The sequence below is a fragment of the Panicum hallii genome, chromosome 5 (genome assembly GCF_002211085.1).
Source record: "Panicum hallii strain FIL2 chromosome 5, PHallii_v3.1, whole genome shotgun sequence".
NCBI classification, from domain to species: Eukaryota; Viridiplantae; Streptophyta; class Magnoliopsida; order Poales; family Poaceae; genus Panicum; species Panicum hallii.
This window is the reverse complement of record NC_038046.1, coordinates 7,553,366-7,580,773: the sequence shown is the minus strand read 5'-3', so window position 1 is coordinate 7,580,773 and position 27,408 is coordinate 7,553,366. Positions and strand designations below refer to the sequence as shown.

The window sequence follows — 27,408 nt, the reverse complement described above, 5'->3', positions numbered from 1 at the left end:
TTTCTAATTTGACCAATGCAACAGAATACACAACCTTCATACATGTGTATAAATACCTGCCCTAATGGAACCAATCAACAACACACAGCAGCAGAAAACATGGGACTCTATTCTTTATCACGTGGCCCTCTGGCCTCGGCACTACTGCTTTGCTTTTGCATGCTGCTTCTGGGAGTACATGGAGGATCTCGCAGGGTAAGCATGCCTGTTAACACTTCTTTCATCACTAGCCAGATAGAGAGAGATCAGAGATGACATGAGTAGCATGAAGAGATGTTTCTGTAATCTAAATCCTATTCTGCTCCGGCATTTGCAGCTTTATATCGTCTACCTAGGAGATGTGAAACATGGACACCCGAATGATGTCATCGCTTCGCACCATGATCTACTCAGCAACGTTCTTGGAAGGTACGTAGCCTCTTTTCAGTTACTTGCTGATTATTTTTTTTAAGAGTAACTTTGAGAAGAATGATATGCAAACTGATTATTGTTTATTAAGAGTAACTTTGAGAAGAATGATATGCAAACTGATCATGGTTCATCACCATTCCTCGACGATCAGTAGCAGTAATGTCAGCCATCAAGAGATTAATTGTGTTTTCGTGTGTAAACTTAACCTTTCAGCATGGAAGATTCTTTGGCTTCCATGATTCACAACTACAAGCATGGCTTCTCAGGCTTCGCAGCCATGCTCACTGAAGACCAAGCTAAGCAGCTCGCAGGTCAGACCTTTCGCTCTTTCTGCTCGAACAAGACCTCGCCAGCTTCTCGCTTACTGTGTGACTTTGTTAATAACTCCACAGAGTCTCCAGAAGTCATCAGTGTCGAACCAAGCAGAAGCTACACGGCGACAACCACACGAAGCTGGGACTTCCTCGGTCTGGGCTATCAAACGCCCGGCGACCTGCTCCGTGAAGGCAGATATGGAGAGGACATAATCATCGGCGTCGTCGACAGTGGTCCGTACTCCGTACCCGATCTTCTTATACTTTACCAAAGTGATCAGTGTGATCTCGTTCAGAATTAAGAAAGTCGTCTTCGTGCTCTTAGCGCCAAAAATTCTTGTGCAAACAGTAACCTGCATCGTCCTTCGGCATACACTTGGTTCAGGTATCTGGCCGGAGTCAAGAAGCTTCAGCGACCAAGGGTACGGGCCGGTGCCGTCCCGGTGGAGAGGCAAGTGCGAAGTCGGGCAGAGCTGGGACGGCAACAACTGCAGCCGCAAGATCATCGGCGCACGGTTCTACAGCGCCGGAATCGACGAGGAGGTCCTCAAGGCCGACTACCTGTCGGCACGGGACGGCGGCAAGAGCGGCCACGGCACGCACACGGCCTCCACCGCGGCAGGCTCGGTCGTGGAGGGGGCCAGCTTCCACGGCCTCGCCGCGGGCGTCGCGCGAGGCGGCGCGCCCCACGCTCGCATCGCGGTGTACAAATCCTTGTGGGGGCCCCGCGGTCAGGGCAGCAGCGCCACCATTCTCGCGGCCATCGACCACGCGATACACGACGGGGTGGACGTGCTCTCGCTGTCCGTCGGCGGCGGCTGCCCCGATGAGAAAGACTCTTTCGGCACGCTGCACGCGGTTCAGAAGGGGATCGCCGTCGTGTGCTCAGCCGGGAACGACGGTCCAAGACCGCAGACCGTTGGGAATACTGCCCCGTGGGTCATCACCGTAGCCGCGAGTACGATTGACCGCTCGTTTCCAACCGTCATCACGCTGGGAAACAAGCAACAGATAGCGGTACAGAAAACAAATGCTAGATCTGCCTCGAATTAGTAAAATCAAATTTACTAATGTTGAGAGAAAATCTACCAATAATTTTGCAGGGACAATCTCTCTACTACCAAGACAAGAACTCAGCCAGGAGCAGTTTCAGAACCCTTACCACTGGAGTTGGAGACCTGTACGTTAAGCCACTAATTTAACTTTTACACTTGTCGAAGTTTTCCTACCGTGTCACACACACATCTTGAAGCTGAGCAAAAGGTTTTTTTTTTTCATTCTGTGAGTAGTAGCTGCACGGAGGAAGCTCTGAATGGTACGGATTTGAAAGGGAAAACTGTTATGTGCTTTCCACAAGATGGAAAACTAGCGCTAACCCCGCTTTGGGAATTCCAAAGCGCGCTGCAAAACGTCCGGAAGGCCGGGGGCTCTGGTCTTGTTTTCGCTCAGTATACGACGGACATTCTAGAAAACACCGCTAACTGCGGAGGCATTGCCTGTGTCCTCGTGGACCTTGACACCGGGTACCAGATTCTAGAATACATGGGATCCGCGAGGTACAGCACTCCTGGATAAAGCCAAAAAATTGCAAATTACAATACGCTCTTGGTGAATTTCTGGTTCTTTTTTTTAATGAGTTATGATTGTCTCAAGCAGCTCTCCTGTGGCAAAGATTGAACCAGCGCGCAGCTTCACGAGTAAAGAGATATTGGCTCCCAAAGTGGCAGCATTCTCCTCCAGAGGTCCATCAATCTACAACGCTGATGTTATCAAGGTACCTAGTGTAAAGAGTTTACTACCATGCTTTCTAGGCAGTAGGCATTATGAAGCCGTCTTACTTCGCTCGTGCTTCCACAACAGCCTGACATAGCGGCACCTGGAGCAAACATCTTAGCAGCAACGGGAAACTCCTATATGCTTGCGTCGGGGACATCAATGGCTGCTCCGCACGTATCTGGCATCGTCGCCCTGCTGAAAGCTTTATATCCACAGTGGTCTCCTGCTGCACTGAAATCCGCCATCATCACCACAGGTAATCAACCATAACTTGCACAACTTCTAATTCTAAAGTCATGGTTAAGGAACGTTACATTTGTCTTACCTCTATTTCATTTTGCATGGTGAAGCATCTGTAACTGATGAACATGGCATGCCGATACTGGCTAATGGGTTGCCTCGAAAGATTGCCGACCCATTCGACTTTGGAGGTGGGCACATCAACCCTAACAGAGCAGCGGATCCTGGCCTGATCTATGACATCGCTCCAAACGATTACAACATCTTCAGTTGCATCATGAAAAGATCCGCAAGTTGCAATACAACAGTGGTGCCAGGGCATCTCTTGAACCTGCTATCCATCTCGGTTCCAGATCTGAGGTACCCAGTTACTGTATCAAGAACTGTCACAAATGTCGGCGAGGTCGATGCAGTCTACCACATCGCAATTGAGAGCCCGGTTGGAGTGAGGATGGAAGTTGAGCCGTCTGTTCTTGTGTTCAATGCTGCAAACAAAGTTCAAACATTTAAGGTCAAGTTATCACCGATGTGGATGTTTCAAGGGGACTATACATTTGGCAGCCTGACTTGGTATAATGACCAGAGGACCGTGCGGATTCCAGTTGCTGCTCGGATCACGATTCATGATTTCTTTGCGGATGTTGCATAACAAGGGTGAAATATGCAAGTAACATATCTTATCTTCATGTGCTGCTTTTTGAAGGATATATCTCACGGAGTTCCTTGCGCTGCCCAGCAATAAAAATAAGACATGCCAAGTTCCAATATATATATATATATATATGAAAAATTCTTTCTCGCTTATAGTTACTCCCATATGTGTATCTCATGATGTGTATATAGGCTGCACTACTGAGCTAGCTAAAGTAGTATTGTAAGGGTTTGTTTGGTTCTCCCGCACTAAACTTTAGTCCTGTTATATCGGATGTTTGGACACCAATTAGAAGTATTAAATATAAACTAATTACAAAACCAAATGTATAAATGGAGGCTAATTCGCGAGACAGATTCATTAAGCCTAATTAGTCCATGTTTTGACCATGTTGTGCTACAGTAAACATGTACTAATGATGAATTAATTAGGCTTAATAAATTCGTCTCGTGAATTACCATCGTCTTATACAATTAGTTTTATAGTTAGGTCATGTTTAATCCTTCTATTTGGTATCAAAACATCCAATGTGATCCGGACTAAAAATTAGTCCCGGAATCCAAACAGCTCCTAAAATAACCTTATAGTCGTGTTAAAATCCATTTGGAAAATATTAATGTGTTTTAATGGAAAATATTGATGTTTGTTATACAGGTATTACATTTGCTCCGATTGAAGCCAACAACAACGTATCTGATAAAGCGATCCTAACCAAAAAAAACGTAAAATCAGCTCACGTATAGATTCATTAGAAAAAAAAAAGTTTCCGCCCAGGCAGTCGGATTGAGCCAGGGCCAATCAAGCCATCTACCGTCGCATGTGAGCCCCAGCACCTACAGGGTCGGAGCCCAAGTTCAATACGTGAACATGCCGATGCAGCAATCCTCCTCAGAGAAGGCCCGAGTTCTGCTTAGCTTCGAGCGATACCATGATAGGCGGATCGACAACGCGATAAAAAACTGATCGCGAGATGGGATCTACCATTAAATTGAGAAATCAGAGCTCAGGAACACGTAACCGGTGGAGAATAGGGACGGGGCAGAAGGTTACCTCGATTGGTGGTGCCAGGCGCGGACGGGACGGCGCCCCGAGGTCAGCGACGGCGGCGAACTGAAGGCAGGCGATCAGGTTGGGGAGAGGAGATGCAGGGCCTTGTGCCAATTCGAATCCTATCTCGGGCCAATACTATTTTCTGATTACCAGATTCTTAGGCCCACTAACAGTATGGGCTCATTTCTGTATGAAACTAGTACGTTGTTGGGCTTTTACGGCCCAACTAAACGTGTGATGCAGATCAACCACCGTCCTTTTGCAGGAAATTCCAATTTTTGGTCGTAATCGGGAGGAGCAGGTAGCCTCCCCCCGATCTAAGAAAACAAAAAAAAAGGCATCTATCGCTTGCCCGTTTCCTTCAGTTAGCGGCTGAGGAGCGAATGAGACATGAGAGTTGAAGAACTATGTCATCACTATTATATTGCCAGGGCATCATCACGCGGATAACGTTCCAATAAGACAAAGGGAATTTTAGATTTCTCAAAAAACAAAGTTCAGAGAAAAAGCAACCGGTAGAAAATTTAATTCCTCTGTTGACCTAAGGAACATTGACACCTATAAACGGGCCCTGCTGTGCACCGTTGCAGGCGAGAACGGAGATGGAAGCACATTCCTCTTCTTACCACCGCCGTTTGGCTCCATGGCTGCTGCTCTGCTTTTGCACGCTCCTAGTCGAAGTGCACGCATCGCGCAAGAAGGTTAGCCTGCCTTACCCTGATTTGTTCTCTCCATTTCAAGGCGATTCAATCATCCCAAAGATGTTTCTCGACTGTATCATCTGCCTTCCCGTAGCTGTACATAGCATACCTAGGCGAAAGGAAGCATGGGCACCCAGATGATGTCGTCGCCTCGCACCATGATACACTGTCAAGCGTTCTTGAAAGGTGACCTCTCCGTTCAGCCTGGTCACTTCAACTCAACACTCGTTTTCCCCAGCTCTGATTTCATCTAAGACATTTTTGTGAACCGTAATCATGCTTCACCACTCAACGCATTGCAAGGCATCTCTTTACCAATGGACTGATCATGCACAATCCTGAAATTTCAGTAAACAAGATATTTTAGATTCCATCATCTATAGCTACAAGCATGGATTCTCGGGCTTCGCGGCCATGCTTACAAAAGAGCAAGCACAGCAACTTGCAGGTGAGATAAGGTCTGATTGAGCTGTATGGATGAGTTTCTGAAAAGCTCATTGAAATTCTGTTTGCTTGTTCACATGGTTCATCTAGATGATCACCGTCTGGGGCAGCGCCCGCGGGGCTGGAGCCGGCAGCTCGGCCACCGTGCTCGCGGCCATCGATGACGCGATACACGACGGAGTGGACGTGCTGTCGCTGTCGCTCGTCGTGGAGGAGAACTCGTTTGGCGCCCTGCAAGCCGTCCAGAAAGGGATCACCATCGTGTACGCCGCCGGCAACTTTGGGCCCGCACCACAGGTGGTCCAGAACACAGCTCCTTGGGTCATCACCGTCGCGGCAAGCAAGATTGATCGGTCTTTTCCAACCGCGATCACGCTGGGAAACAAGCAACACATCGTGGTAAGTAACAGGATTACATGGAAATACCTTAATGACTCGTGAAGCCGAGATTCATGACTTGTTATGAGCATTTTGCAGGGACAATCTCTGTACTACGAAGGGAAGAACTTGTCAGGGAGTACCTTCAGGCTTCTTGCAGATGGAGGCTTGTACGATATATAGATCCGTTGCTGAGTTTTTGCTGCTTAATTTTTGCGAATATTGCAATCATCTTGATTTTTCAAGCTGGTCAGCTCGTCTTTTTTTCCGTGCTCTCCATGAGGTTAGATGCACTGCTGATGCTCTGAATGGCACGGATGTGAGGGGAAAAATTGTGTTGTGTGTTGCTTTCCCAGTATCGCCGCTTGCACTTTTCCCACTCGCACTGAAGAACGTCCTGGATGGTGGGGGCTCCGGTATCATCTTTGCTCAATACAGCATGAACGTTCTAGATGCGACAGCAGATTGCAAAGGCATTCCATGCGTTCTCGTGGACTTCGATACTGCGAACCAGATTGGCAATTACATGGGCGATGCAAGGTAAACCACCGAAGTGCATTCTTCTCTATATTGACCAATCGGCAAATCAGAAATCTCCGGGTTGGTTCAATCCTTCCGCAACGAGTTCAAGCCTTTCTCCCATGATTCTGACTATTCCAAGCAGCTCTCCTGTGGCGAAGATCGAACCAGCACGCACTGTCACAGGTGCAGAGGCACTGGCTCCAACGGTGGCAGCATTCTCCTCAAGAGGTCCATCGATCAATTACCCTGAAGTTATCAAGGTGCCCAGTCACAAAAAGTATGATGCCACTGCTGTCTGAGCCATAATGCTGCCAGCTCACTACTGCCCTGTTTCTTTCACAGCCTGACATAGCGGCACCAGGAGTCAGCATCCTATCAGCCAAAGAAGATGAATATGCATTGGGCTCAGGGACATCTATGGCAACGCCACATGTTGCAGGCATCGTTGCGCTGCTGAAAGCCCTGCACCCGAATTGGTCTCCAGCAGCACTAAGATCAGCCATCATGACAACTGGTAAATCCGCTGGTAACATGTTCATGTTCTAACCAGATTTCAGAACACTACCTCCAATTCATGTCGAGCCACTTCAGCATTTTGTTTCAACCTTTATTGAATTTTGCATGGTTGAAGCATCTGTAACTGATGGGCGCGGCATGCCGATACTCGCACAAGGATTGCCCCGGAAGATCACTGACCCATTTGACTATGGAGGGGGGGGGGGGTACATAAATCCTAACAAGGCAGCTGAACCTGGCCTGGTTTATGACATTGATCCAAGTGGCTACAACAAGTTCATAGGGTGCACGTTCAAGAAGTTTATAAGCTGCAACAAAACAATGCTACCAGGATATCATCTGAACTTACCATCCATCGCCATTCCAGATCTGAGGCATCCCATTACTGTATTGAGAACGGTCACAAACATAGGTGAGGTCGATGCAGTTTACCACGCTGAAATCCAGAGCCCTCCTGGAGTCAACGTGGATGTTGAGCCGTCTGTTCTTTCGTTCAATGCTGCAAGCAAAGTTATGACCTTTCAGGTTAAGTTATCGCCTCTATGGAGGTTACAAGGGGACTACACATTTGGTAGCCTTACTTGGCAAAATGGCCAAAATACAGTGCGAATCCCGATTGCAGCCCGGATCATAATTCATGATTTCTTTGCAGACGTTGCATAACTAAGGTAAAACATGCATGCTACATCTGAGTGTTAGTTCACTTTTCAAAGGAAATATCATGATGTTCCTAAAGCTGTCCAGAAAGAAAAATAAGATATGCCAAATTCTATGAAAGCTTTGCTTGTATCTATTTCCTTGTTTCTGAACTCTAATCCGTGTTTGTTATACATTTTTTAGAGTGTTTGCTATACAACTCTAATAAGTGTGTCAATCCAGTCACTTCTTGTAAAATATAATTGTACTAAGTATGTGCTATATATTTACTTTGATTAATAAGTTCAAAGCTAACAACTCAGGTAAAATTCACGACCCTTTCCAAAAGGTTCCCAAAAATAGTCACCAACCAGGATTCAAATATAGCGAGGGCCAACCCATCCAGAGCCCCCTCTCAACCCCAGCACCATTGGATCCAAGCCAAAAGAATGAAGACATACCGAATTGTCATATGGCTTTCCATGTATTTCCTAGATCTAGGCCCGCAATTCCACGATGGATATGGGCTAATATGCATATAAAAAAATTATGATCCAATGCATGTACAAAATGGATACAGGCCGATGACATATACAATTTGAACTCCTACTGTCCCATGGCCCAAAATGCTGCAAGCATATAAGTAAGGTAACTGTTCCAATAAACTGACCTCTTCTCCACCCACCATAAAGTAATGTGTTTTTCGGGATAACCCTCTAATTTTTTCTTTGATCTATTCAACACTGCAAAGTATCAAAACCAGGATACTGAAAACTGGGTTTGGCTGACCTCTTCCGTTTGGGTTCTCCAGTCACGCACTCATGCATCACTTACCCTCTAGGGTGTAAGGATGCATCAACCATCAAGTGATGCCAGGATGGTAGATCACCAGGTGACTAAATCATATCTCTAGGATGGATGACCAAATTGAGGCTTGACTTTTGCAAGCAAAATGTTCGCAGATAAGTGCAGGCTATAGGTAATTGTAGCTCCAGGACGAAATCTAGATTAGCAGACCTTTTGATTGAGTATCTTAACTGAAGCTTTTTACACGGAGACTTTGCAGGGCGCTTGTCTGGCGCAAAGGCTCGGAAATTGATGCGCACAAACTATTTTCAGAACTAATGCAGATTTTAAAAAATAATTAAGGAAAAAAGAATGGCATCACACATTGTCATTTTCCTTTTGAGAAGCTATCGGCCAAATATCTCAGGTATATAACTGTCATTGTGCAGAGATGAACTCAGCAGTGGTGCCTTTAGGCCCCTCCATGAATAGCACATCGTATCACAATTCAAGAAGTACCATGGTGTTCGTAGCAGCAATACAGAAAAATTGAGAAATATCAGAGTTCTATGGCTTTACTTGCAATTTCTTTACAGCCACATAGCTGGTGCTGTTTTCAGATGAAGTCACAACCCTAGCCAAAAAGTTTTCCCCAAAACTCCCAACTCCCAATCATTCAGGAGTAAAATCAACCCCAATGATGTATTAACCCGTCCAGCTCCGGTATCGGAGGCAAAATTCTAGACATTAACAAACCAACGCAGCAATCCTCCGGAGAAAGTTCTGGTTGGCTCCGAGCGAGACAACGATCGGATGGCCCAACAACGTGATCTCGAATCAATCGCGAGATGGGAACCCGCCATCGGGCTTCAGAAATCCAAGCTCGGAAACATGAAGCTAACCGTGCGGGAGAGAGAACGTGGCGCACCCCGGCGGACGGCGGAGCGAGGCTGCCGGCGGCGGAGAAAGGCGACGACGTTGGGGAGGAGACGGACTTGGGCCAATTCGGTTATATTCAGCTTTAGGAGATGTAGGCCCATTAACACTCTGAGCCGATTTTGGGCACCGAATATTTGGGCCTGATGGCCCCCCGCGGCGACACGTTGCAGAGAGAGTGAAGCCCCCAGCGTCTGAATTTGGCCTCCCGGTCTGTGCATCAATCGCCAGTGATGCTTGGATGATGAATCATCGCATGACTAAATCAAATCTTTTCAAATGGAAGGATTAAATCAGGCCTTGAATTCTGCAGGGAATATGCTTATTTTCAGAGAAGTGTAATTCGCAGGTAATTACAGCTCTAGCTAGCACGCGTTCAGGATCACAGCAGGCCGGTTGCTTTCAGTTGAAGGTCAACTGCTGAACATGTCCCAACATCTCTTATTTGTCAAAGGGATAATCCAGAAAACATAGGGAGCCGGCATGATAACTTGGGCTTGGTCCTCGACTGCTCGCCTGACAGTGATGCCCAGATGTAAGCTTTGTCCACGGACATTTTGCAGCGCGCTTCTGTGATTCCAAATGGCTGGCCTGACCACTGTACAAAGTCCAAACACTTCAGAAGATGTGCTAAGCAAAATCCACCAAACAAGGGAAAACATTAAAACCTTGTGATTCACCTATTTCTTCACTTGCCGCCCCATAACAACTGAAGTTTATTCATCTCTAGCTCTCCAACTGAATTGTTTTGTTCCTCGCTTCGCCTATAAGCGACCGTTATATTTGTCTATCGGACAAACTGACATAGACAACAAGGTGCGATTTTATCCAGTCAAAGAAAAATGTTGTTTGGAAAGTACAATAGCATGGCAATAAATTGACTTATAGAGGGTGGTACATCTGCTTTACACGTGCCCTCAAAATGATATTGGCTGCAACTTACGAGGATGTGAAAATGAAAGGCAGGCACGACGAGGCACATGGATTCAAGGTTCCTTTTGAACTCTTCCTAAGTTGACATTTAAAATATCATCTTAAAGAGAAAATATATTTTACTACTTTCACTTTTCGTCCTTCTGACCCTATGCATAAAATTTTGTCTCGATTTTCTCTCTCAAACTATTTTCCTTTTACCTCCTAGTGAGAGTTGTCCTATTTATTTCTCCGTCTGCAGGCTGAGTTTTAAGTTCAAATATTATGACCAGATATAGGGCACGATACCTTATGTTAGAAAAATATATTAAAATTTTTCTATGGTTATTTTCATAGTTAGGAATATTTAATACGGAATTGATCCTAGAGATATAAAACTGCATGGAACTCACTTGGTAGAATTTGAACTTAAAAGTCAATAGTTCTTCGGAGTAAATCAAGTATAAATTGGTGAGGATAGTATTTTGAGGGTGGAAATTTTATTTTAAGGGTGGGCGTGTTAAGCGGATAAAAGTAAATTGGTGAGGATAATAAAATAGACCTTTTCCTCATCGTAATATTCGTCTATAAATACCGGCGAGTGTCGTCGACTAGTAATGAACAAAGCATATACGAGCAATGGATTTCTATGCTTCCCCGCGTGGCCTTAGAGCTTCGGCGCTACTTGTATGCTTTTGCACGTTATTATTCGTGGTAAATGGAGGATCTCCAAGGGTAAGCAAGTCTGCCAACAATCTGTCAACACCTGGAGTGGTAGGATATGACTAGCTTAACTGGAGGAGGTTTCTAAAATTCAAGTTCTAACCCGTTATGTTTGTAGCTTTATATTGTATACCTAGGCGATGTGAAACATGGCCACCTGGACGATGTTGTTGCTTCGCACCATGATGTACTCGCCACTGTTCTTGGAAGGTTTCTGCCAATAATTATTAAGCCATTTCCTCCTGCTTGCTGCTTGCTGACTGTTTTATCTGAAAGTTCCTTGAGTAAGTGAGTGGAGTATACCAGGTAAATATGTTTATGTTTGCTACGTAAACATTCTCTACTTTCAGCAAGGACGATTCTCTGGTCTCCATGGTCCACAACTACAAGCATGGCTTCTCAGGATTTGCAGCAATGCTTACTCAAGACCAAGCTGAACAGCTTGCAGGTTAGGTCTTTCACTTCATGCCCTTAAACAAATTAAACTCCGCCATCTGTACTCTACTCTAGAATTATTATCAATTCACAGTAAATCCACCATGCCTTTGTCGTCTTGCATGTTAACTCTCCAGAGCTTCCTGAAGTCATTAGCGTTCAACGAAGCAGAAGGTACACGACGACGACCACCCGAAGCTCTGGGACTTCCTTGGCCTTGGTCTGAGCTACCAAATGCCCAGTGAGCTGCTCCATAGAAGAAGATACGGAGAAGATATAATCATTGGGGTCATTGACACCGGTACCCGATCCTTATACTTCTTAAGAAATTGGACGAAGTGGTTTGGCTCGGAACCATGTCTTCGCGCACCACTTCTTGACTGTGCATCCAACGGAACGGTGTTCTGGCTGCAGGTATCTGGCCGGAGTCGAGGAGCTCCAGCGACGAAGGGTACGGTCTGGTGCCGTCACGGTGGAAAGGCGTGTGCCAAGTCGGAGAGGGCTGGGGCAGCGACAACTGCAGCCGCAAGCAAGATCATCGGCGCGCGGTTCTACAGCGCCGGAGTGGACGAGGAGGACCTCAAGATGGACTTCCTCACCCCCCGCGACAAGGACGGGCACGGCACGCACACGGCCTCCACCGCCTCGGGCTCGGTCGTGGAGGCGGCCAGCTTCCACGGCCTCGCAGCAGGCGCCGCGCCCCGCGCTCGCATCGCCGTGTAAAAATCCGTGTGGCCGAGTGCCGCCGGCGTGCGGGCCGGCACCACGGCCACCGTGCTCGCGGCCATCGACGACGCCATCCACGACGGGGTGGACGTCCTGTCGCTGTCCCTCGTCGCGGAGGAGAATTCGTTCGGCGCCCTGCACGCCGTGCAGAAGGGTATCACCGTCGTGTACGCCTCGGGGAACCTTGGGCCTGCACAGCAGGTGGTCAGTAACACCGCTCCTTGGGTCATCACCGTCGCGGCGAGCAAGATCGACCGGTCGTTTCCGACCGTGATCACGCTAGGGAACAAGCAACAGATCGTGGTACGATACGGAACACAAGTGCGGACAAGAACCCGTCCATGATTCACATGTGTGCACTGATATCCTGGCAACCTCTCTGCTCATGTATTTGCAGGGACAGTCCTTGTACTATGAAGGGGACAGCCGCAGCCCACCACGCAGCGGCTTCAAACCTCTCGCGTTCGGAGGCTTGCACGATAAAAACCTTAGCTGAGTTTCGGTTCTAAATTAAACTTGTGCGTCCACGGCAGGCATTTTTGAAGCTAATCAAATCTCCTCTCTCTTTTCTTCTGTCATCAGATGCTCTTCGAGTGCTCTGAACGCCACGGACGTGAGAGGTAAAATTGTGCTCTGTCGTGGTGCATCGCTTCGGGCGTCACTGCTTGCGCCTTTCCCACACGCGTTGAGAAACGTCTTGAATGGCGGAGGCTCTGGCATCATCTTTGCTCAGTATACCACCAACCTTGTAGATGCCACAGTCGATTGCAAGGCATTGCATGTGTTCGTGTGGACTTGGACACTGCCAACCTTATCAGCTTATATATGGGCGATGCGAGGTAAAAAAAATTCATTCGCCTCTATATCTTCAGTGGTCAACTAACATTGCAAACTAGAATGCCCAGGTTGATTGTTGGATCCTTTTGCAATGAGGTCAAGCTTGTCTTTCTGACTGTTTTGAGCAGATCTCCAGTTGTAAAGATCGCACCAGCACGCACCGTCACAGGTGAAGAGGAAGTTGCCCCGAAAGTGGCGGCATTCTCCTCAAGAGGTCCATCGATCAACTACCCTGCTGAAGTTATCAAGGTACCTAGACACACAAAAATGAAAAAGAAAAACAAAAGTAAAAGTAAACATCACAGAAGTGTGGGTTTAATTTGTTCCATTTCATACGACTACAATTCTTCCAACAAGTTTTGAGTACGTCATGTGTGTCTAGGCTGTTCTACCTTATAAAAGTGTGGTTTTGCAAATATTTTTTCACAAGGCACTGTGTAGTTTCTGTGTAAGTTTTTTTTCTCTGAGAATAATTGTTTGTTTCATGAGATGAAAAAAAAAGTATAGCTTTGTAATAGTTGTACCCAAAGGAACTGTAGTTCTGTGATATTTACTTTAAAACAAGGTAAAACAGTACATATTTCTTGAAGTATAATGATGTCATTATTGTTGCCTCCTGAACAGCCTGACATCGCAGCACCAGGTGCAAGCATATTAGGGGCCATAAAAGATGCATATGTAATTGGCTCAGGGACATCTTTGGCAACACCACACGTATCAGGCGTTGTGGCGCTGCTGAAAGCCCTGCACCCAAATTGGTCCCCAGCTGCCCTGAAATCAGCCATCATGACCACCGGTAAAAAAATATTCTAACCAGAATTCAGAACACAACCTCTAATTCATGTTGAGGCACCTCAGCTTTCTGTCTAACCTAGTGCCACATTTCTGCATGTTTGAAGCATCTGTAAGTGACGCGCGTGGCATGCCGATACTCGCACATAAACCCTAACAAGGCTGCTGATCCGGGCCTGATTTATGACATTGATCCATCTGATTACAACAAGTTCTTCGGCTGCAACTTCAAGAAATTCGTACAGTGCAATGCAACAACATTACCTGGGTATCACCTAAATTTGCCATCCATTGCCATTCCAGATATGAGGCATCAGATTACCGTATCAAGAACGGTCACAAATGTAGGTGAGGTCGACGCCATTTACCACGCTGAGATCAAGAGCCCGCCTGTAGTCAAGACGGATGTTGAGCCGGCTGCTCTTGCGTTCCATGCTGCAAACAAAGTTATCACGTTTAAGGTGAAGCTATCACCACTGTGGAGTTTACAAGGGGACTACACATTTGGCAGCCTTTCTTGGCACAATGGCCAAAAGACCGTGCGGATTCCAATTGCAGTCCGGATGACGATACATGATTTTTATGCTGATGTTGCATAGCAAGGGTGAAGCTTGTAATCGTAGTACTCTTAGCAACAGAAATGGGGAAAAATGAAATGCCAAGTTGTCATATGGCTTTACATGTATTTTCTTTTCTTTGTGTGAACTGTCATAGACTCGTAGTCTTCCCATCATGGGCCTAAATAAATCCAGCTTTTCCTAGATCCAGGCCCATCTCATGCCTGTAATAGACTCATTTGTAATTTGTATTCTAACTAGTTTTGTCCCATGGGCTAAAATGCGGCAAATTGGACTTTTTCTGAAACATCTTAAATTAGCTTGGGAAAAAAAATCCATTTTACCACCATGAAATATGGCGTTTTATGGATAACCCTCTAAAATTGTCTTCGATCAATATCTATTCAACCCTGCCAAGTATAAAAACTGGGTTACTGAAAAGTGGGTTCGGCTGAATGGCTTTGCCAGGACTAATAAAGTGGACCTCTTCCATTTGGATTCCTCAGTCATGCATCACTTACGCTCTAGAAGAAAGTAAGGATGCATCAACCAGCAAGTGATGATGACCAAATCAAGCCTTGACTGTTGTAGTAAAATGTTTACAGATAAGCACATATTATAAGTAACTCCAGCTCAAAATCAAGATTACCAGGCCTGTTTATGTCAATTATTGAGTATCCAAACTGAAGCTTTGTCCATGGAGATTTGCAACGCACTTCTCTTGTCCAAAGGCCTGGCGATTGAAGCACACGAACTATTTTCAGAAATAATGCAAATTTTAGAAAATGATAAGGCGAAAAGGATGGCATTGCACACTGTCATTTTCGTTTTTGAGAAGCTATCGGCTAAGTATCCCAGATATACAACTGTCATGTGCAGAGATGAAGTCAGCAGTGGTGCCTTTAGGCCCCTCCACAAATCTCATAGCATTTGATAATCTATATCTTTCGTAGAGAGAAAATAAGTATGACTAATTCCCTGACAAATCTCCCTCAGAATCGATAGCTTATCGATGTTTCGAACTTCTGAAAAAAAGAGGAAAAGCTGGCCAAGTGGTAGGTCCTGTTAGATGCACTTTCAACTTGAGTACTTGACACAACAGTCTAAACTCTAAAGACAGTGTGGATCCCAATTGCTGTCCAGATGTCCGTGGTTTATATGCTGATGTTGCATAAGTAGGTGAAACATGCAGAAAATGTCATGGTGTTCTTAGCAACAGTCTGAACATGACCAACTGAACTGTCCGCACAGTTCTATAGCTAACTTGACAGCTGTTGTTGTACAACCGCAACATTTATGATTGAAAATACAGCTGTTTGGCATAAAATTCTAGTGTTTTTTATTAAGATATACTTGTATTCGTTATACAACAAAACCGTGTATTATATATTATGATAACCTAGAGTAATAGAACCATGGAAATAAGCAGTGCACATATTTTTATTTCCTCTTTAGGAGTTGGGAGGATTTAAAAGGTTTGTTTTTCTTCAAATTTTCTATATTTAGGCACCAAAACGCCTCAATTCCAATAGATGTTTTGATACATATAGATGTACAGATGCTTACTTGGCAATGAATACTTAATAGCATTAGACAGGACTGCAATTGTCAGATGGAATATGAACTCTATTTCGGCCACATTCATGATGCACAAAAGGACACTAAATGAGACAAAACAGACAGAATGGTCCACATTTGACCATCCTTAGCCAAAGACAAAGCCGGTCTCATTCGGCCACACACTTTGAAGACAAGAAGTTCATGTCAACAACGGTGGCTGAGGGCCTATCCAACAAGCTTTGGATCAAAGACATCACTGACTCGCTCACGGTGCAAGCAATCGCTCAGTATCTTGAGCTCTGGCACCGAATTCAGTCAGTGCAGCTGCTATCAGGCATGGAAGATACAGTAATTTAGCGCTGGACTTCCAACCAAACTTACTCGGGCTCAGTCAGCATACAGAGTGCAATTCAAGGGCCTTCGAACAAGAAAAAGCCACAGCTACACAGGTTCCCATATCCATCGTGTAGGAAGCCAGGAATTGAAACTCTGGATGCAGGCAGGAGCGAGGCAGCTTGCAGCTCATGGTTGGCCAAGCCCACCGACGGCGTTTACTAGGCTAGCCTAGGATCCTTGACTTGAACAGGTTGTTCTGTTATTTGAATAAGTAGCCTCTAATGCTCTTGGATTTGCGAGTTTCCCCTCATACCCGTGTCGTAAACTCTTAATTACTCTTCTTCATAATGCAACGATATGCAACTCTCATACGTATTCTAAAAAGAAAAAGAAAAGAAAAGAAAACAGTACGGGCACTGTGTAATTACCCACCAAAAAGCAAGATGCCTGGGCTCAAGGACACAAGTTGCTTTTTTTAATCTTATCAAAAAGTACTGCAGCAGGCTATGAGCTTTTCTTACTTCAACTCGAAGGAAACAGAAGATTACAGCACGAGGCTGAGATTTCTTCTTCTACTTCTTCTCAAAGAAAACAAAGGTAGACTGAAGACTCTGATGAGTGATGACATATATGAGATCACATCAGAAGAATCAGCATCAACTCATAGTCATCCGTTAGTACGTTAGTGAGACCATGGAACTATGGAAGGTGCTACATGCAATGATGTGCAGTGACATGGAAAAATGAGGACAAAATCATGGCCGTGGGTTGTCAAGATTCTGCAATGATTGAGAAACACAAGATTGTCTAAATTCAGAGAAACTACATTTAGTACAACATCAGGAGGGTCTTTGGCACATTGCCCTGCATTTTGTAGTGCAAGCCTTGTTTGGATTCTGTAATTCTGTCCTCCAGATCTACACAAGTTTAATTTCTTAGTTTAACATGTGTGTAGCAAATATGAGAAGTTATAGTCATACTTCTGGTAGAGCTCAAAAGAAGCTAAGTGTATCCCAATTAATGAATATTAAATATAGCAAACATGCATGATAAGCAAGAGATTGTAGCTACTAAGCTGGAGCAGGGAGAAATGCCAATCCAATCAAATTAAGTAGTTTTATCAGAAGCTCCATGGAGGAAACAGAACTGCCAAGAAGCTTACAAAGCAAAACAGAGGCCATTTTGTATTGCACAGTGATAAGTGATAACAAGAGATATGACACAATGATAGTGAGAGATGAATTTTCAAAGGTTGACTCGTCAAACAGAGCCTATCTCTGGTGTTTCTTTCAAAAGATTGCGAAATTTCCAACCTTTTTCCCAGGGGACATAGCCACCTACAAGAACTGAAGACCCCATAGCCTACAAATAGCATAACCCACTGGATCGGATTAGCATGTACTGGCAACATGGCTCTTCACTTGCCCTCTCAGCGTCTATCAGCTTGCCTCCTGATTTTCTTTAGTTTCATGATGATCCGAGCAGATGGATCTCGCAAGGTATGAATAAAGTGTTAAACTACGTTTGTTTTCATAGTTCTATTCGATTGGAAGATATTTGGTACACAAGAACCATGGTGCATAAACTTCTAGTTTGTGTATCAAATTACTCCCTCCATTCCAAATTATAGGTTGTTTTGGCTTTTCTAGATTCATAGCCTTTGCTACGTATTTAGATAAGCACCATGTCTAAATACATCGTAAAAACTATGTATCGAGAAAAGTCAAACCGACCTACAATTTGGAATGGAGGGAGTAGTTTTAAAAATATACAAAAATAAATTTGTTGAATTACTTATAAAGGTATTCTATTTACATGTATTCAGGTTTAAATACATTTTATATTGAGAGTAATCAAAAAAAAGTTTTTGCCAATTATAAACCAAAGTACTGAACCAAAGGAGGAAAGAAGAAGACCATTGCTCACAGTTCAAAGCAAATTCACCCTTTTAATTTCTTCTATCATACTCTGAGTTCGCTCTTCAATTTTAAAGGGTGGTATATCTAGAGTTTTAATTTCAAAATAGTTTTGAGATTGGAGGTTTATGCATAAGTTAGCCCTATTATCTATTAAAACATGTTTTCTATACCTCTATATGCATAGTTATACATCGCCTACCTGGGTGACAAGAAACATGATGACCATACTCTTGTTACTGCTTCACATCATGAAATGCTCAGCACCATTCTTGGAAGGTAACCATATAATTTGTCTTGCTTTTTGAGTTCCAGTCCATACCATCAGAAAACCTACATTTTGAAAGTATTGCATATTGCTTGACCTCGAAATATCTGTGTATTTGGTTCTCATCATTGCTTGCTAGCTGAGTTTCAGCAAGGAAGAGGCAATAGACTCCGTTGCTTACAGCTACAAGCATGGCTTCTCAGGATTTGCAGCAATGTTAACTGAAGATCAGGCTGAAAAACTTGCAGGTATGCTGGCATTAGCTAAGAAATTTAGCTCGCAGCTAATTCACTATTAAGTCTGCTATTGCCAGTTAAGATGGCCAAAGTGAACATATGTTATCCTATTTGCTGACTGAACAGAGAACACTTACAAACATATATTGCGTTTTAGTGGTTAAAAGAATGTCTTCTATCTTAGAGTAATTCGCTTACTTCCATTAAGTAATGCACTGCCCTCCACAGGAGGAAAGATGAGTGTGTTCTGATGTGTTCTATTTGATGTCTCTAACTGTGAATACTTTTCCAGGGAGAAACGTACAGTTCTTCTCTCTGTTTTCTTCAATAGAAGATTGACTTTACATATTTTTTATGTTCAGAGTTACCTGAAGTAATCAGTGTTACTCCAAATCAGAAGCATGAATTGATGACCACCCGAAGCTGGGATTTCCTAGGTCTAAATTACCAACAACCTAGTGAACTTCTGCAGAGGAGCAATTATGGAGAAGACATAATTATTGGGATAATTGACACAGGTCTGTCCCTCAATTTAGAAAGACGGCTCTCAGTTGTAAAACTTCTGGCAATAAATTACTTAAATACCTTAATGAATGGTGTCATGAATGTAGTTAAGTAAGGCAATTGATGCAGGAATCTGGCCTGAATCAAGAAGTTTCAGCGATCATGGATACGGAGTAATACCACCACGATGGAAGGGTGTGTGTCAGCTAGGAGAAGCATGGGGGAGCACCAATTGCAGCAGGAAAATCATCGGCGCAAGGTATTATGCTGCAGGTCTTGACAAAGCCAACCTCAAGCTGAATTACATGTCTGCTCGAGACATGAATGGGCATGGAACACACACCGCATCCACAGCAGCCGGATCAGTGGTAGAGGGAGTCAGCCTCCATGGCCTGGGGGAGGGGGTGGCACGTGGTGGTGCACCCAGAGCACGCCTTGCAGTGTATAAGGTTGGGTGGGAGGAGGAGAATGGGGTATACCTTGCTACTGCCGCAGTGCTAGCAGCAATGGACGACGCAATACATGATGGAGTTGACATCCTGTCTCTCTCATTAGTCGCCGATGATGATTCTTTTGGTGCACTCCATGCCGTCCAGAATGGTATTACTGTTGTTTATGCTGGGGGAAACGGTGGCCCAAGATCACAAGTTCTCTTTAACACAGCTCCTTGGGTCATTACAGTCGCAGCAAGCAAGATTGATCGATCTTTTCCAACCACCATCACCCTGGGAAACAAGCAGACATTAATTGTAAATACTAGAAGGACATTATTCTTTTGGAATGCTGAAAGGCACCTTCCAGGATTCTATTCCACTAATGTCTAATAGTCTCTTATATTTGCAGGGTCAATCACTATATTACATGTTCAAGAACGAATCCAACAGCAGATTCCATACACTTGTAAACGGTGGCAAGTATGTTTGAGTGCTGTTCCGTATCTTAATTGATTACATTTGTCAATACATGCTGGATCTAAGTTGACGTGTTGGAAATAATTTCAACCGACCATTTTCATTTTTTCTGTTTACAGTTGTTCAAGGGAAGCGCTAAATGGCACAAATATCAAGGGAAAAATTGTTCTCTGCATTGAAATGACTTTTGGCCCAATAGTGCAAATTTTCAAAGATGCCTTTGCAAATGTTCATAGTGGTGGCGCATCTGGCCTTATTCTTGCTCTATATACTACAGACGTTCTTGCGAGCACTGAGCAATGCCAAGGCATACCCTGTGTTTTAATTGACATTCATATTGGGTTCCAAGTTCTAACATACATTGGCAGTCAACGGTAAGACTTATTTTGTGGTCTACCGAACTTAGCAGTTGTGTTTTCTCCACAACCACAAAAGTCTTAAATGGTCCATTAATGTAATTGCATAGATCACCCATTGCAAAGATTGAACCAACAAGCAGCGTTACGGGACAACAAGTTCTGGCACCAAAGGTTGCACTGTTCTCCTCAAGAGGCCCATCCATCAAATACCCTACAATTCTTAAGGTACTCAAGCTGAACACAGTGACTCCATTTGGTATAGACAATCTAATGTTTTTGGGAAAGTCATCTACATTTTACCTGTGCATGCATCTTGTGACAAAAATACAGAACATAAGGATCTAGATTAATATTTAATCGATTTCATAGGTTAGCTTTGATTTACTGCACCGGCACTTTCCTGATCTTGGCATAACCACTTTCAACAGCCTGACATTGCAGCACCAGGAGTCAACATTTTAGCAGCAACAAAAGATGCATATGTATTTAACTCAGGAACATCAATGGCAACACCACATGTAGCAGGTGTTGTGGCATTGATAAAGGCTCTACATCCCCAATGGTCTCATGCTGCCCTAAAATCTGCAATTGTTACCTCTGGTAATTATCTCATCCTCATGAAATGCTATCTCGGTGAACTCATATGCGCTATCTTACCGATGACTTCACTTAACTATTGCATGGAAAAAGCATCAACCAAGGATGAACATGGCACGCCGATTTTAGCAGAAGCGCTACCTCGGAAGGTTGCTGACCCATTTGACTACGGAGGGGGGAACATAAATCCTAATGGAGCTGCCGATCCTGGCCTCATTTACGACATCGATCCAAGGGAGTACAACAAGTTCTTTGAATGCCAGATCAAGAAATACGAGATTTGCAACATCACGACAAAGCCAGCCTATCACCTAAACCTGCCATCTATATCTATTCCTGAACTAAGGCATCCAACTAAGGTGGAGAGAACAGTGACAAATGTGGGCACAGTCGACGCGGTTTATCGATCAGACATTCAGTCCCCCTTAGGAGTCAAGATCAGAGTTGAACCAGCAACGCTAGCCTTCAATGCCACAAAGAAAGTGCACACCTTCAAGGTTAGCATAAAACCACTGTGGAAGGTGCAAGGGGACTACACATTTGGCAGCCTGACTTGGTACAACGAGCAGCATACAGTAAGGATCCCAATAGCAGTCCGGATCACAATACAAGATTTCTATGCCGATGTTGCATGATCTGAAGCAGGTGGCCGGAGAATAAAGATCGGTGGTCCGTATACATTAGATTTCATGGGCATAATAAATAAGAAGATTATTACTTGTAATTGGTACTTGAGAAAGTATTGGCCATAAGGAAACTTTTGGGGTGTTACGATTAGGTTAACTGGGCTACTGATTTGGTCCTAATCTATGTCTCGCGACGGTTAATCGAAGAACGGTTTCGCTGCGAGGAGAGTGGAGAAGATGGGACGTACCTGGCGGCGCAGGATGCCGTGGCGGGCGGCGCTAGCTAGTTCTTCCGAGTTCCGCCGCCGTCGGAGCCGGGGTGGGAGGCCACGAGTTCGGTGTCGGTCGCTGGCTGTTGGGCCGCGGAACTGCAGTGCGCGCGCGGTTGATGCGATACGGCCCATGTTACTGATTTCGCCCGCACCTAGCCCGTGGGCCGTTTCGTTAATAGGCCGGCCTCACTGTCACTGAATCAGGTCTTGCCAAACATGGGCCCTTATTTTATTCCCTTAAAAGGGATAAGGTAAACATGGCCAGATGGGCGCCCTTTTTTCTATAACCATATACGGAGCCGATCGTATTCTCCGGCTGCAGACATAATGGTGGTCGATGATGTCCTTTCTTTTGGCTTTGACATCATCTTAGGCAAAGCACAGATGCTCGTCGAGTTATCTATCATAGCAGAAAGCGACTCGCCGGATTTCTATTCCTGCACTTTGAGGCTAGCAGCAATCAATCCGCACCGGTGGGCGGGGCAACCTAACCTGGACCACGTCGTCGGCAGGCCCCTTCCGGTTTGAGCCCAATTCATCAGGCGCAACACCTACCTCGGCAGCGGCGTCAGAGCCATGGGGAACCACACCCGCAGCAGCGCCGGCGGCGGCACCTGGACGGCGTGCGTCGGCTCGTCGCTGCTGGCCGCCGCGGCCGTGCTCCTGTTCCGTTTCGTGGGGTGCCGCCGCTGTGTAATGATTTTTGGGTTGTGTACGAGTGAAACTGAATTCGAAGCTATGGTTTAATCGAGATCATGTTGCCTTAATCCAACTTTACGCTTGTCATTTAGGATATCGATGCGGTCTCCAGTCCAAACATAATTCTTTTAGCAGAAGTGAGGGTCGTGTGAAAGAATTGCTCGTGGCAAGTCTACTCGTATCATTTTTCAAGTGCCAAAACCTTAACCACTCTGTGCTAAAGTTTTCGAGGTTTGGTTGCATACATTTTAGAACGATCTGATCGAGAGCAGGATTGTACTTGCAAACCCGCACGCCATATTTTTTTCCCCCCAGCCGGAGAGGGAACCTGTCAGGGAGCTTCGGTAGAAGAGTGCTGGAGAATTTGCATTCAAGTCGATCAGATCAGATACCACGCGTAGCAATCATCAAAACACGGAGGCGAAAACGACTTGAAAAATTCAACAGAAGTCTGAACAATTGCAAGTTAGCAACAAGGATCAGGTGCTGCAACGCGTTCCTGCAGACTTTTCAAGCCACGTCAGCTGCCGTGCCGTGCCGCGGCTTCGTGGTGTCCTGCTTCGTTCATAGTACTACCGAGTACATGTCAACACGTCAGGAGTTGGTCGTCAACTCCGGGCGGGCGGGGCATGGCATCGTCGCGCATAAATACACCCAGACCACGACAGCCTGAACTGAGGGAGGAAACCATTCACCATTCACCATAAGTACACCGTGAAGGGCAGCGTAGCGACTAGCGATAGCCCGGGAGGATCAGAACAAGAAGATGGTGATGATGATGAGACGGGGTGCCCTGCCGCTGTGCGCGCTCCTGCTCGTCGCGCTCCTCTGCGCGGCGAGCCTCGCGGACGTCGCGGAAGCCAGGCGCGGCGGAGGCGGCAGGGGCGGCAAGGGTGGCCGCGCCATCGGCGGCGCCGGCGGAGCAAGAGGAAGCCACAGCGGCGGGCCCCGCGGCCTCAGCGGCGGCACCTGGACGGCGTGCGCGGGGTCCTCGCTGCTGGCCGCGGCGGCCGTGCTCCTGTAGACTCTCCTATAGTCCTACGATCCTATCTCATGCTGCATCGACGAACATGCGCATAGTTTTCTACCTTTTTTCTTTCCTTCTTTGGGTTTGGAGCAGGTAAAGGTTCCTTTTTTTCCTTTGTTCTGATGAACTTGGGGGGGGGGGGGGGGGGTGATGTGTAGCGCATGGGTCTCGGGACGCATACGGTCCTGGTGCCGTATTTGGCATGGAGAAACTGTGATCAGTGGCTGTATATATCATGAACTTCGAGTGTTATACGGAGACAGTTGATTCCGATCGAGCAGATGCATGGCGCAATTCGATAACTCGAGGCAAACATTGCAAATCCATCCGTAATCAGGTTGGCAGGCTTTAGGTTACTTAGAAAACACGCACCATGCTCTCTGATTGCCATCAACATTGGGACATTAGGTGAACTGCGAACAGTATGCTGCGCTAATGCTGATGCTAATGCTAATGCTAATGCTGCATTCCATTCCAGGCAGTGACCGATTTGGCCGCGTTGTAAAGTCGGAGGCAAGTCTTTCTAGCGCAAGGTAGCAATCGATCTACTTGGCCACTGGCCAGGTGAGAGGTGACAAATGTGTCAGGGACCTCCGCTATCAGGAATGCTGGAGCGTTTATATCGCAGTCCTCCAATTCATCTGATAATAACACACGGCTGTATATGGCCTATCGAATCGCAATTTATACTGCAGACTGACGAAAGAAATCCGCGTCTTCAGTAGAAGGGTGATTAAACGACTTGCTACAAATTAAATTCAGTGTACAATGATCTACATCCCCTTTGAACTGAAGGCAGACAATGCATTTGGTGCAATGCAACCGTATTCCTGCAAAGTTGTCAAAGCAAAATCTGTAAAAAAAAACGAAAGTTAGCGGAGCATAGTGCAGACGCGATTAGTGGCAGAATGGATTGGAACTTCGGAGGGCCTCTCCTCCTCTGATTTGCTAACAAACACCTTGAATCAGCTCATCTTTAGCCTACACACGTAGGCTTTGCAACAATACCGGGAAAACCAATAATGAGTGCAAAGAATACAAAACAAGCTCCTCTGCTCCTGCAACTTAGCTTTAAATTGTCGCTGCTGAGCATACGCTAGGTACGATGACCATGAAAAACGAAATGGGGGCTCCATGCTTTCAAAGTCCACTCGCATCATTTTTCAAGAGTGGTCGAAGTTTTTTTCTTCAGATTTGACTGCATATATTAGAAAACGTAGACCGAGCCGGAGAGGGAACCTATCAGGGAGCTTCGGTATCAAGAGTGTCGGAAAATTTCTATTCAAGTATGCCTTATCCTTCTCTTCAATACAGACGCGAAACGAGTTAAAAAAATCCAACAGGAAGGTGCTACGTGTCCATGCAGAACAGAGGCCAGACGCTACCTTACTGAATCCAACAGAATGTCGAAGATAACAACAATGACGTGTCCCTGCAGACTTTTCAAGCTATGAAAAAAGCAGAATCCTTTTTTTTCTTCTTCTTTGGATTGCAAGTGAGTGTTATTTTATGAACAAGGTGGTTTGTGTAGCAGGGATACAATAAGTACCGGGATCGCAGACAAGCCTACTTGTGTTCCTTTATGTGTGTTGTACATGGCCATCGAGATACTTATTGTTTGCGGTAATATTTGAAATGAAAATACTGTTTGACTGCATTTATGTGTATTTTTTCCATCAAAGAAAGAAAGCCACATAAGCTGGCATGCTAGTAGAAAAGCACGAGACGTCACGGAAAGTGTTTTTGCTTCCTGATTTGCTGAACTCTGTAGCGTAGTGGTCGGAACTCGGAAGGATCCGAAGACGGCACCATGGCGACAGCGAGTGAGATCGCGGCGGTGGGCGTGATCGGCGCGGGGCAGATGGGCTCGGGGATCGCCCAGCTCGCCGCCGCCGCCGGCTGCGCCGTCCTCCTCCTCGACGCCGACCCCACCGCCCTCTCCCGCGCCGTCGCCTCCATCTCCGCCTCGCTCCGCCGCCTCGCCGCCAAGGGCCAGTTCTCCCAGGTGAGAGCGTTGACCTCCCGAAGCACCCTTCCCAAATCGGGGCCAGGTCCCTCGGTGAAAGAAGCTGCTTTCAAATTTTTCCTTGACAAAATTTGGGCTCTCGCTTGGTCTCCAGGCCGCGTGCGAAGACTCCATCAAGCGGATAAGGTGCGTCTCCACCGTGCAAGATCTCAGGGACGCGGATCTTGTTATTGAGGCCATCGTTGAGAACGAAGATGTCAAGAAGAAGCTGTTTGTGGAGCTGGATAAGATCACGAAGCCTTCAACCATTCTTGCGTCCAACACTAGCTCCATCTCCATAACCCGCCTGGGTTCAGCTACCAAACGCCCCTCTCAGGTGATGAGCATTCCGGCATCTGTCAGTACATGCGAAGAATCTGAATTTAGTCTTCAAGATTGTGAAGTGAGTGAGTTCCATGCTGCAGGTGATAGGCATGCACTTCTTTAATCCTCCTCCGATCATGAAATTGATTGAGATTATCCGAGGAGCTGATACCTCAGATGAGGTGTTTGCTGCAGTCAAATCTTTTTCCGAGAGGTAAAGCTTAGCTCTATGTGCTTTCACCTAAATCAGTTTGTTCATAGCTAGTGGCAGTGTGGCACAAAACAAGTGAATTGGTCTAGAAGACATTGAGTTTGATTCGTTTCAAAGTTCTGGTAATGTTTAGGCCCTGAATTGACACTACCAGCAGTATTTACCTGGTCGAAATTTCTGGCAGTTGTAGCAGTTAACATAGTGGGTTACCCTTCAACACAAATTTTTCAATGGCCACATGATTGTGCCACTCCACCAATTTTGCCCACAGAATGGCACGCATGCTTTTAAGCAACACACAGTTACGCACCTGTCTCAGCACAGCACTTGCCTATCTTGGATGTTGACAACACCTGTCTAATCTGTAATGTCGATGTTACTGGACTTTGTTACTCTTGAACTTGCCTGATGATTTCAAAATTTGCAGGCTCGGGAAGACTGTCATATGCTCACAAGATTACCCAGGATTCATTGTGAACCGCATTCTCATGCCGATGATCAATGAGGCATTCTGGGCGCTGTACACCGGAGTGGGCACCAAAGAGGACATTGACACAGGGATGAAGCTGGGCACCAACCATCCAATGGGTCCGCTGCAGCTCGCCGATTTCATTGGGTTGGACGTCTGCCTTTCAGTACTTCGGGTACTTCACAATGGCCTGGGTGATAACAAGTACAGCCCATGCCCTCTTCTCGTTCAATATGTTGATGCTGGCCGGCTTGGGAAGAAGCGTGGAGTAGGTGTATATTCATATGGGCAGAAATCTTCATCTGTCAAGCCAAAGTCATCTCTGTAAACATCAGAGCAACTGTTGAGCAAATAAAAGCATATGTATGTTATTCTGTATGTCCAGGGAAAATAACACACTAGAGCAGTTCAAAAGTACACAGTGAACACTTCCAAGTGGTTCAAATCACAATGATAGGCTTATGCAGGGTTTTGCTGCTCTATATAGAAAAATGGTTCTCGGTGGTTCAAACTAATGTGGAAGTCGTGAAATTTGCATATTCAAGAGATCTGGCAATTCAAGCCCTGCCCTGATGCTACCTCCTAGGCTGAATTTCCTACATATTATGATTTTTTCAGATATTCAGAGGTCAGGAGCACCTGGCTACTGACCCCAGAAATAATCGCCGTGTATAGCTAGGTCAGCATTCCAGCAAAACCTCGCATCACGACACGAACACCATTGAGTGCGGAAGGGTGGCTAGT

General features: G+C 45.6%; 5 protein-coding genes, 1 long non-coding RNA gene and 1 pseudogene across 7 annotated transcripts; 6 read left to right on the top strand and 1 right to left on the bottom strand.

The window, feature by feature from the left end:
- Positions 1 to 46: 46 nt before the first annotated feature.
- LOC112891964 (subtilisin-like protease SBT3.5) lies at positions 47 to 3,390 on the top strand. Of its 2 annotated transcripts, none has more exons than XM_025958982.1 (10): positions 47 to 195; positions 317 to 408; positions 625 to 722; positions 804 to 959; positions 1,111 to 1,742; positions 1,829 to 1,905; positions 2,018 to 2,281; positions 2,382 to 2,499; positions 2,586 to 2,757; positions 2,852 to 3,390. In XM_025958982.1, exons 1-10 carry the CDS (start codon positions 100 to 102, stop codon positions 3,388 to 3,390), a joined length of 2,244 nt encoding a protein of 747 aa, XP_025814767.1. In that variant the 5' UTR covers positions 47 to 99. The 2 variants fall into 2 exon arrangements, with proteins under 2 accessions (XP_025814767.1, XP_025814766.1); XM_025958981.1 differs by having other exon boundaries at positions 2,015 to 2,281.
- Positions 3,391 to 5,189: 1,799 nt separating this feature from the next.
- On the top strand, positions 5,190 to 7,689 carry LOC112891968 (subtilisin-like protease SBT3.9). Its single transcript, XM_025958984.1, has 7 exons — positions 5,190 to 5,592; positions 5,679 to 5,987; positions 6,066 to 6,136; positions 6,255 to 6,506; positions 6,631 to 6,748; positions 6,831 to 7,002; positions 7,120 to 7,689. The coding sequence occupies exons 1-7, from the start codon at positions 5,536 to 5,538 to the stop codon at positions 7,665 to 7,667; spliced, it is 1,527 nt and encodes a 508-aa protein (XP_025814769.1). The 5' UTR covers positions 5,190 to 5,535; the 3' UTR covers positions 7,668 to 7,689.
- A 3,224-nt stretch (positions 7,690 to 10,913) lies between these two features.
- LOC112891967 lies at positions 10,914 to 14,510 on the top strand (annotated as a pseudogene).
- Positions 14,511 to 17,468: 2,958 nt separating this feature from the next.
- LOC112891969 lies at positions 17,469 to 22,542 on the bottom strand. Its single transcript, XR_003228627.1, has 3 exons — positions 21,906 to 22,542; positions 19,644 to 19,889; positions 17,469 to 18,489 (listed from the first exon to the last, which is right to left on the bottom strand). It is a non-coding gene; the product is annotated as an uncharacterized LOC112891969 (long non-coding RNA).
- On the top strand, positions 17,592 to 21,837 carry LOC112891965 (subtilisin-like protease SBT3.5). The gene is made up of 10 exons (XM_025958983.1): positions 17,592 to 17,739; positions 18,344 to 18,435; positions 18,575 to 18,672; positions 19,023 to 19,178; positions 19,294 to 19,913; positions 20,008 to 20,078; positions 20,195 to 20,449; positions 20,542 to 20,659; positions 20,863 to 21,034; positions 21,125 to 21,837. Exons 1-10 carry the CDS (start codon positions 17,650 to 17,652, stop codon positions 21,664 to 21,666), a joined length of 2,214 nt encoding a protein of 737 aa, XP_025814768.1. The 5' UTR covers positions 17,592 to 17,649; the 3' UTR covers positions 21,667 to 21,837.
- A 778-nt stretch (positions 22,543 to 23,320) lies between the features above and the next one.
- LOC112895570 (glycine-rich protein DC7.1-like) lies at positions 23,321 to 23,783 on the top strand. Its single transcript, XM_025963534.1, has one exon. It carries the CDS (start codon positions 23,395 to 23,397, stop codon positions 23,650 to 23,652), a length of 258 nt encoding a protein of 85 aa, XP_025819319.1. The 5' UTR covers positions 23,321 to 23,394; the 3' UTR covers positions 23,653 to 23,783.
- A 1,590-nt stretch (positions 23,784 to 25,373) lies between these two features.
- Positions 25,374 to 27,201, top strand: LOC112893865 (3-hydroxybutyryl-CoA dehydrogenase). Its single transcript, XM_025961383.1, has 4 exons — positions 25,374 to 25,660; positions 25,776 to 25,997; positions 26,086 to 26,198; positions 26,623 to 27,201. The coding sequence occupies exons 1-4, from the start codon at positions 25,466 to 25,468 to the stop codon at positions 26,990 to 26,992; spliced, it is 900 nt and encodes a 299-aa protein (XP_025817168.1). The 5' UTR covers positions 25,374 to 25,465; the 3' UTR covers positions 26,993 to 27,201.
- The last annotated feature ends 207 nt before the right edge of the window (positions 27,202 to 27,408 follow it).

Excerpts from the sequence above, each read along its gene's own strand:
- LOC112891964 (XM_025958981.1), top strand. The coding sequence starts at position 100 with ATGGGACTCTATTCTTTATCACGTGGCCCTCTGGCCTCGGCACTACTG. Across the intron at positions 409-624 it reads CTCAGCAACGTTCTTGGAAG|CATGGAAGATTCTTTGGCTT; the intron begins GTACGTAGCCTC and ends TTAACCTTTCAG. Across the intron at positions 2,500-2,585 it reads ACAACGCTGATGTTATCAAG|CCTGACATAGCGGCACCTGG; the intron begins GTACCTAGTGTA and ends CTTCCACAACAG.
- LOC112891968 (XM_025958984.1), top strand. The coding sequence starts at position 5,536 with ATGGATTCTCGGGCTTCGCGGCCATGCTTACAAAAGAGCAAGCACAGC. Across the intron at positions 6,137-6,254 it reads CTTCTTGCAGATGGAGGCTT|ATGCACTGCTGATGCTCTGA; the intron begins GTACGATATATA and ends CCATGAGGTTAG. Across the intron at positions 6,749-6,830 it reads ATTACCCTGAAGTTATCAAG|CCTGACATAGCGGCACCAGG; the intron begins GTGCCCAGTCAC and ends TTTCTTTCACAG.
- LOC112891965 (XM_025958983.1), top strand. The coding sequence starts at position 17,650 with ATGGCTCTTCACTTGCCCTCTCAGCGTCTATCAGCTTGCCTCCTGATT. Across the intron at positions 18,436-18,574 it reads CTCAGCACCATTCTTGGAAG|CAAGGAAGAGGCAATAGACT; the intron begins GTAACCATATAA and ends GCTGAGTTTCAG. Across the intron at positions 20,450-20,541 it reads ACATACATTGGCAGTCAACG|ATCACCCATTGCAAAGATTG; the intron begins GTAAGACTTATT and ends GTAATTGCATAG.
- LOC112895570 (XM_025963534.1), top strand. The coding sequence starts at position 23,395 with ATGGTGATGATGATGAGACGGGGTGCCCTGCCGCTGTGCGCGCTCCTG.
- LOC112893865 (XM_025961383.1), top strand. The coding sequence starts at position 25,466 with ATGGCGACAGCGAGTGAGATCGCGGCGGTGGGCGTGATCGGCGCGGGG. Across the intron at positions 25,661-25,775 it reads CCAAGGGCCAGTTCTCCCAG|GCCGCGTGCGAAGACTCCAT; the intron begins GTGAGAGCGTTG and ends CTTGGTCTCCAG. Across the intron at positions 25,998-26,085 it reads CTACCAAACGCCCCTCTCAG|GTGATAGGCATGCACTTCTT; the intron begins GTGATGAGCATT and ends TCCATGCTGCAG.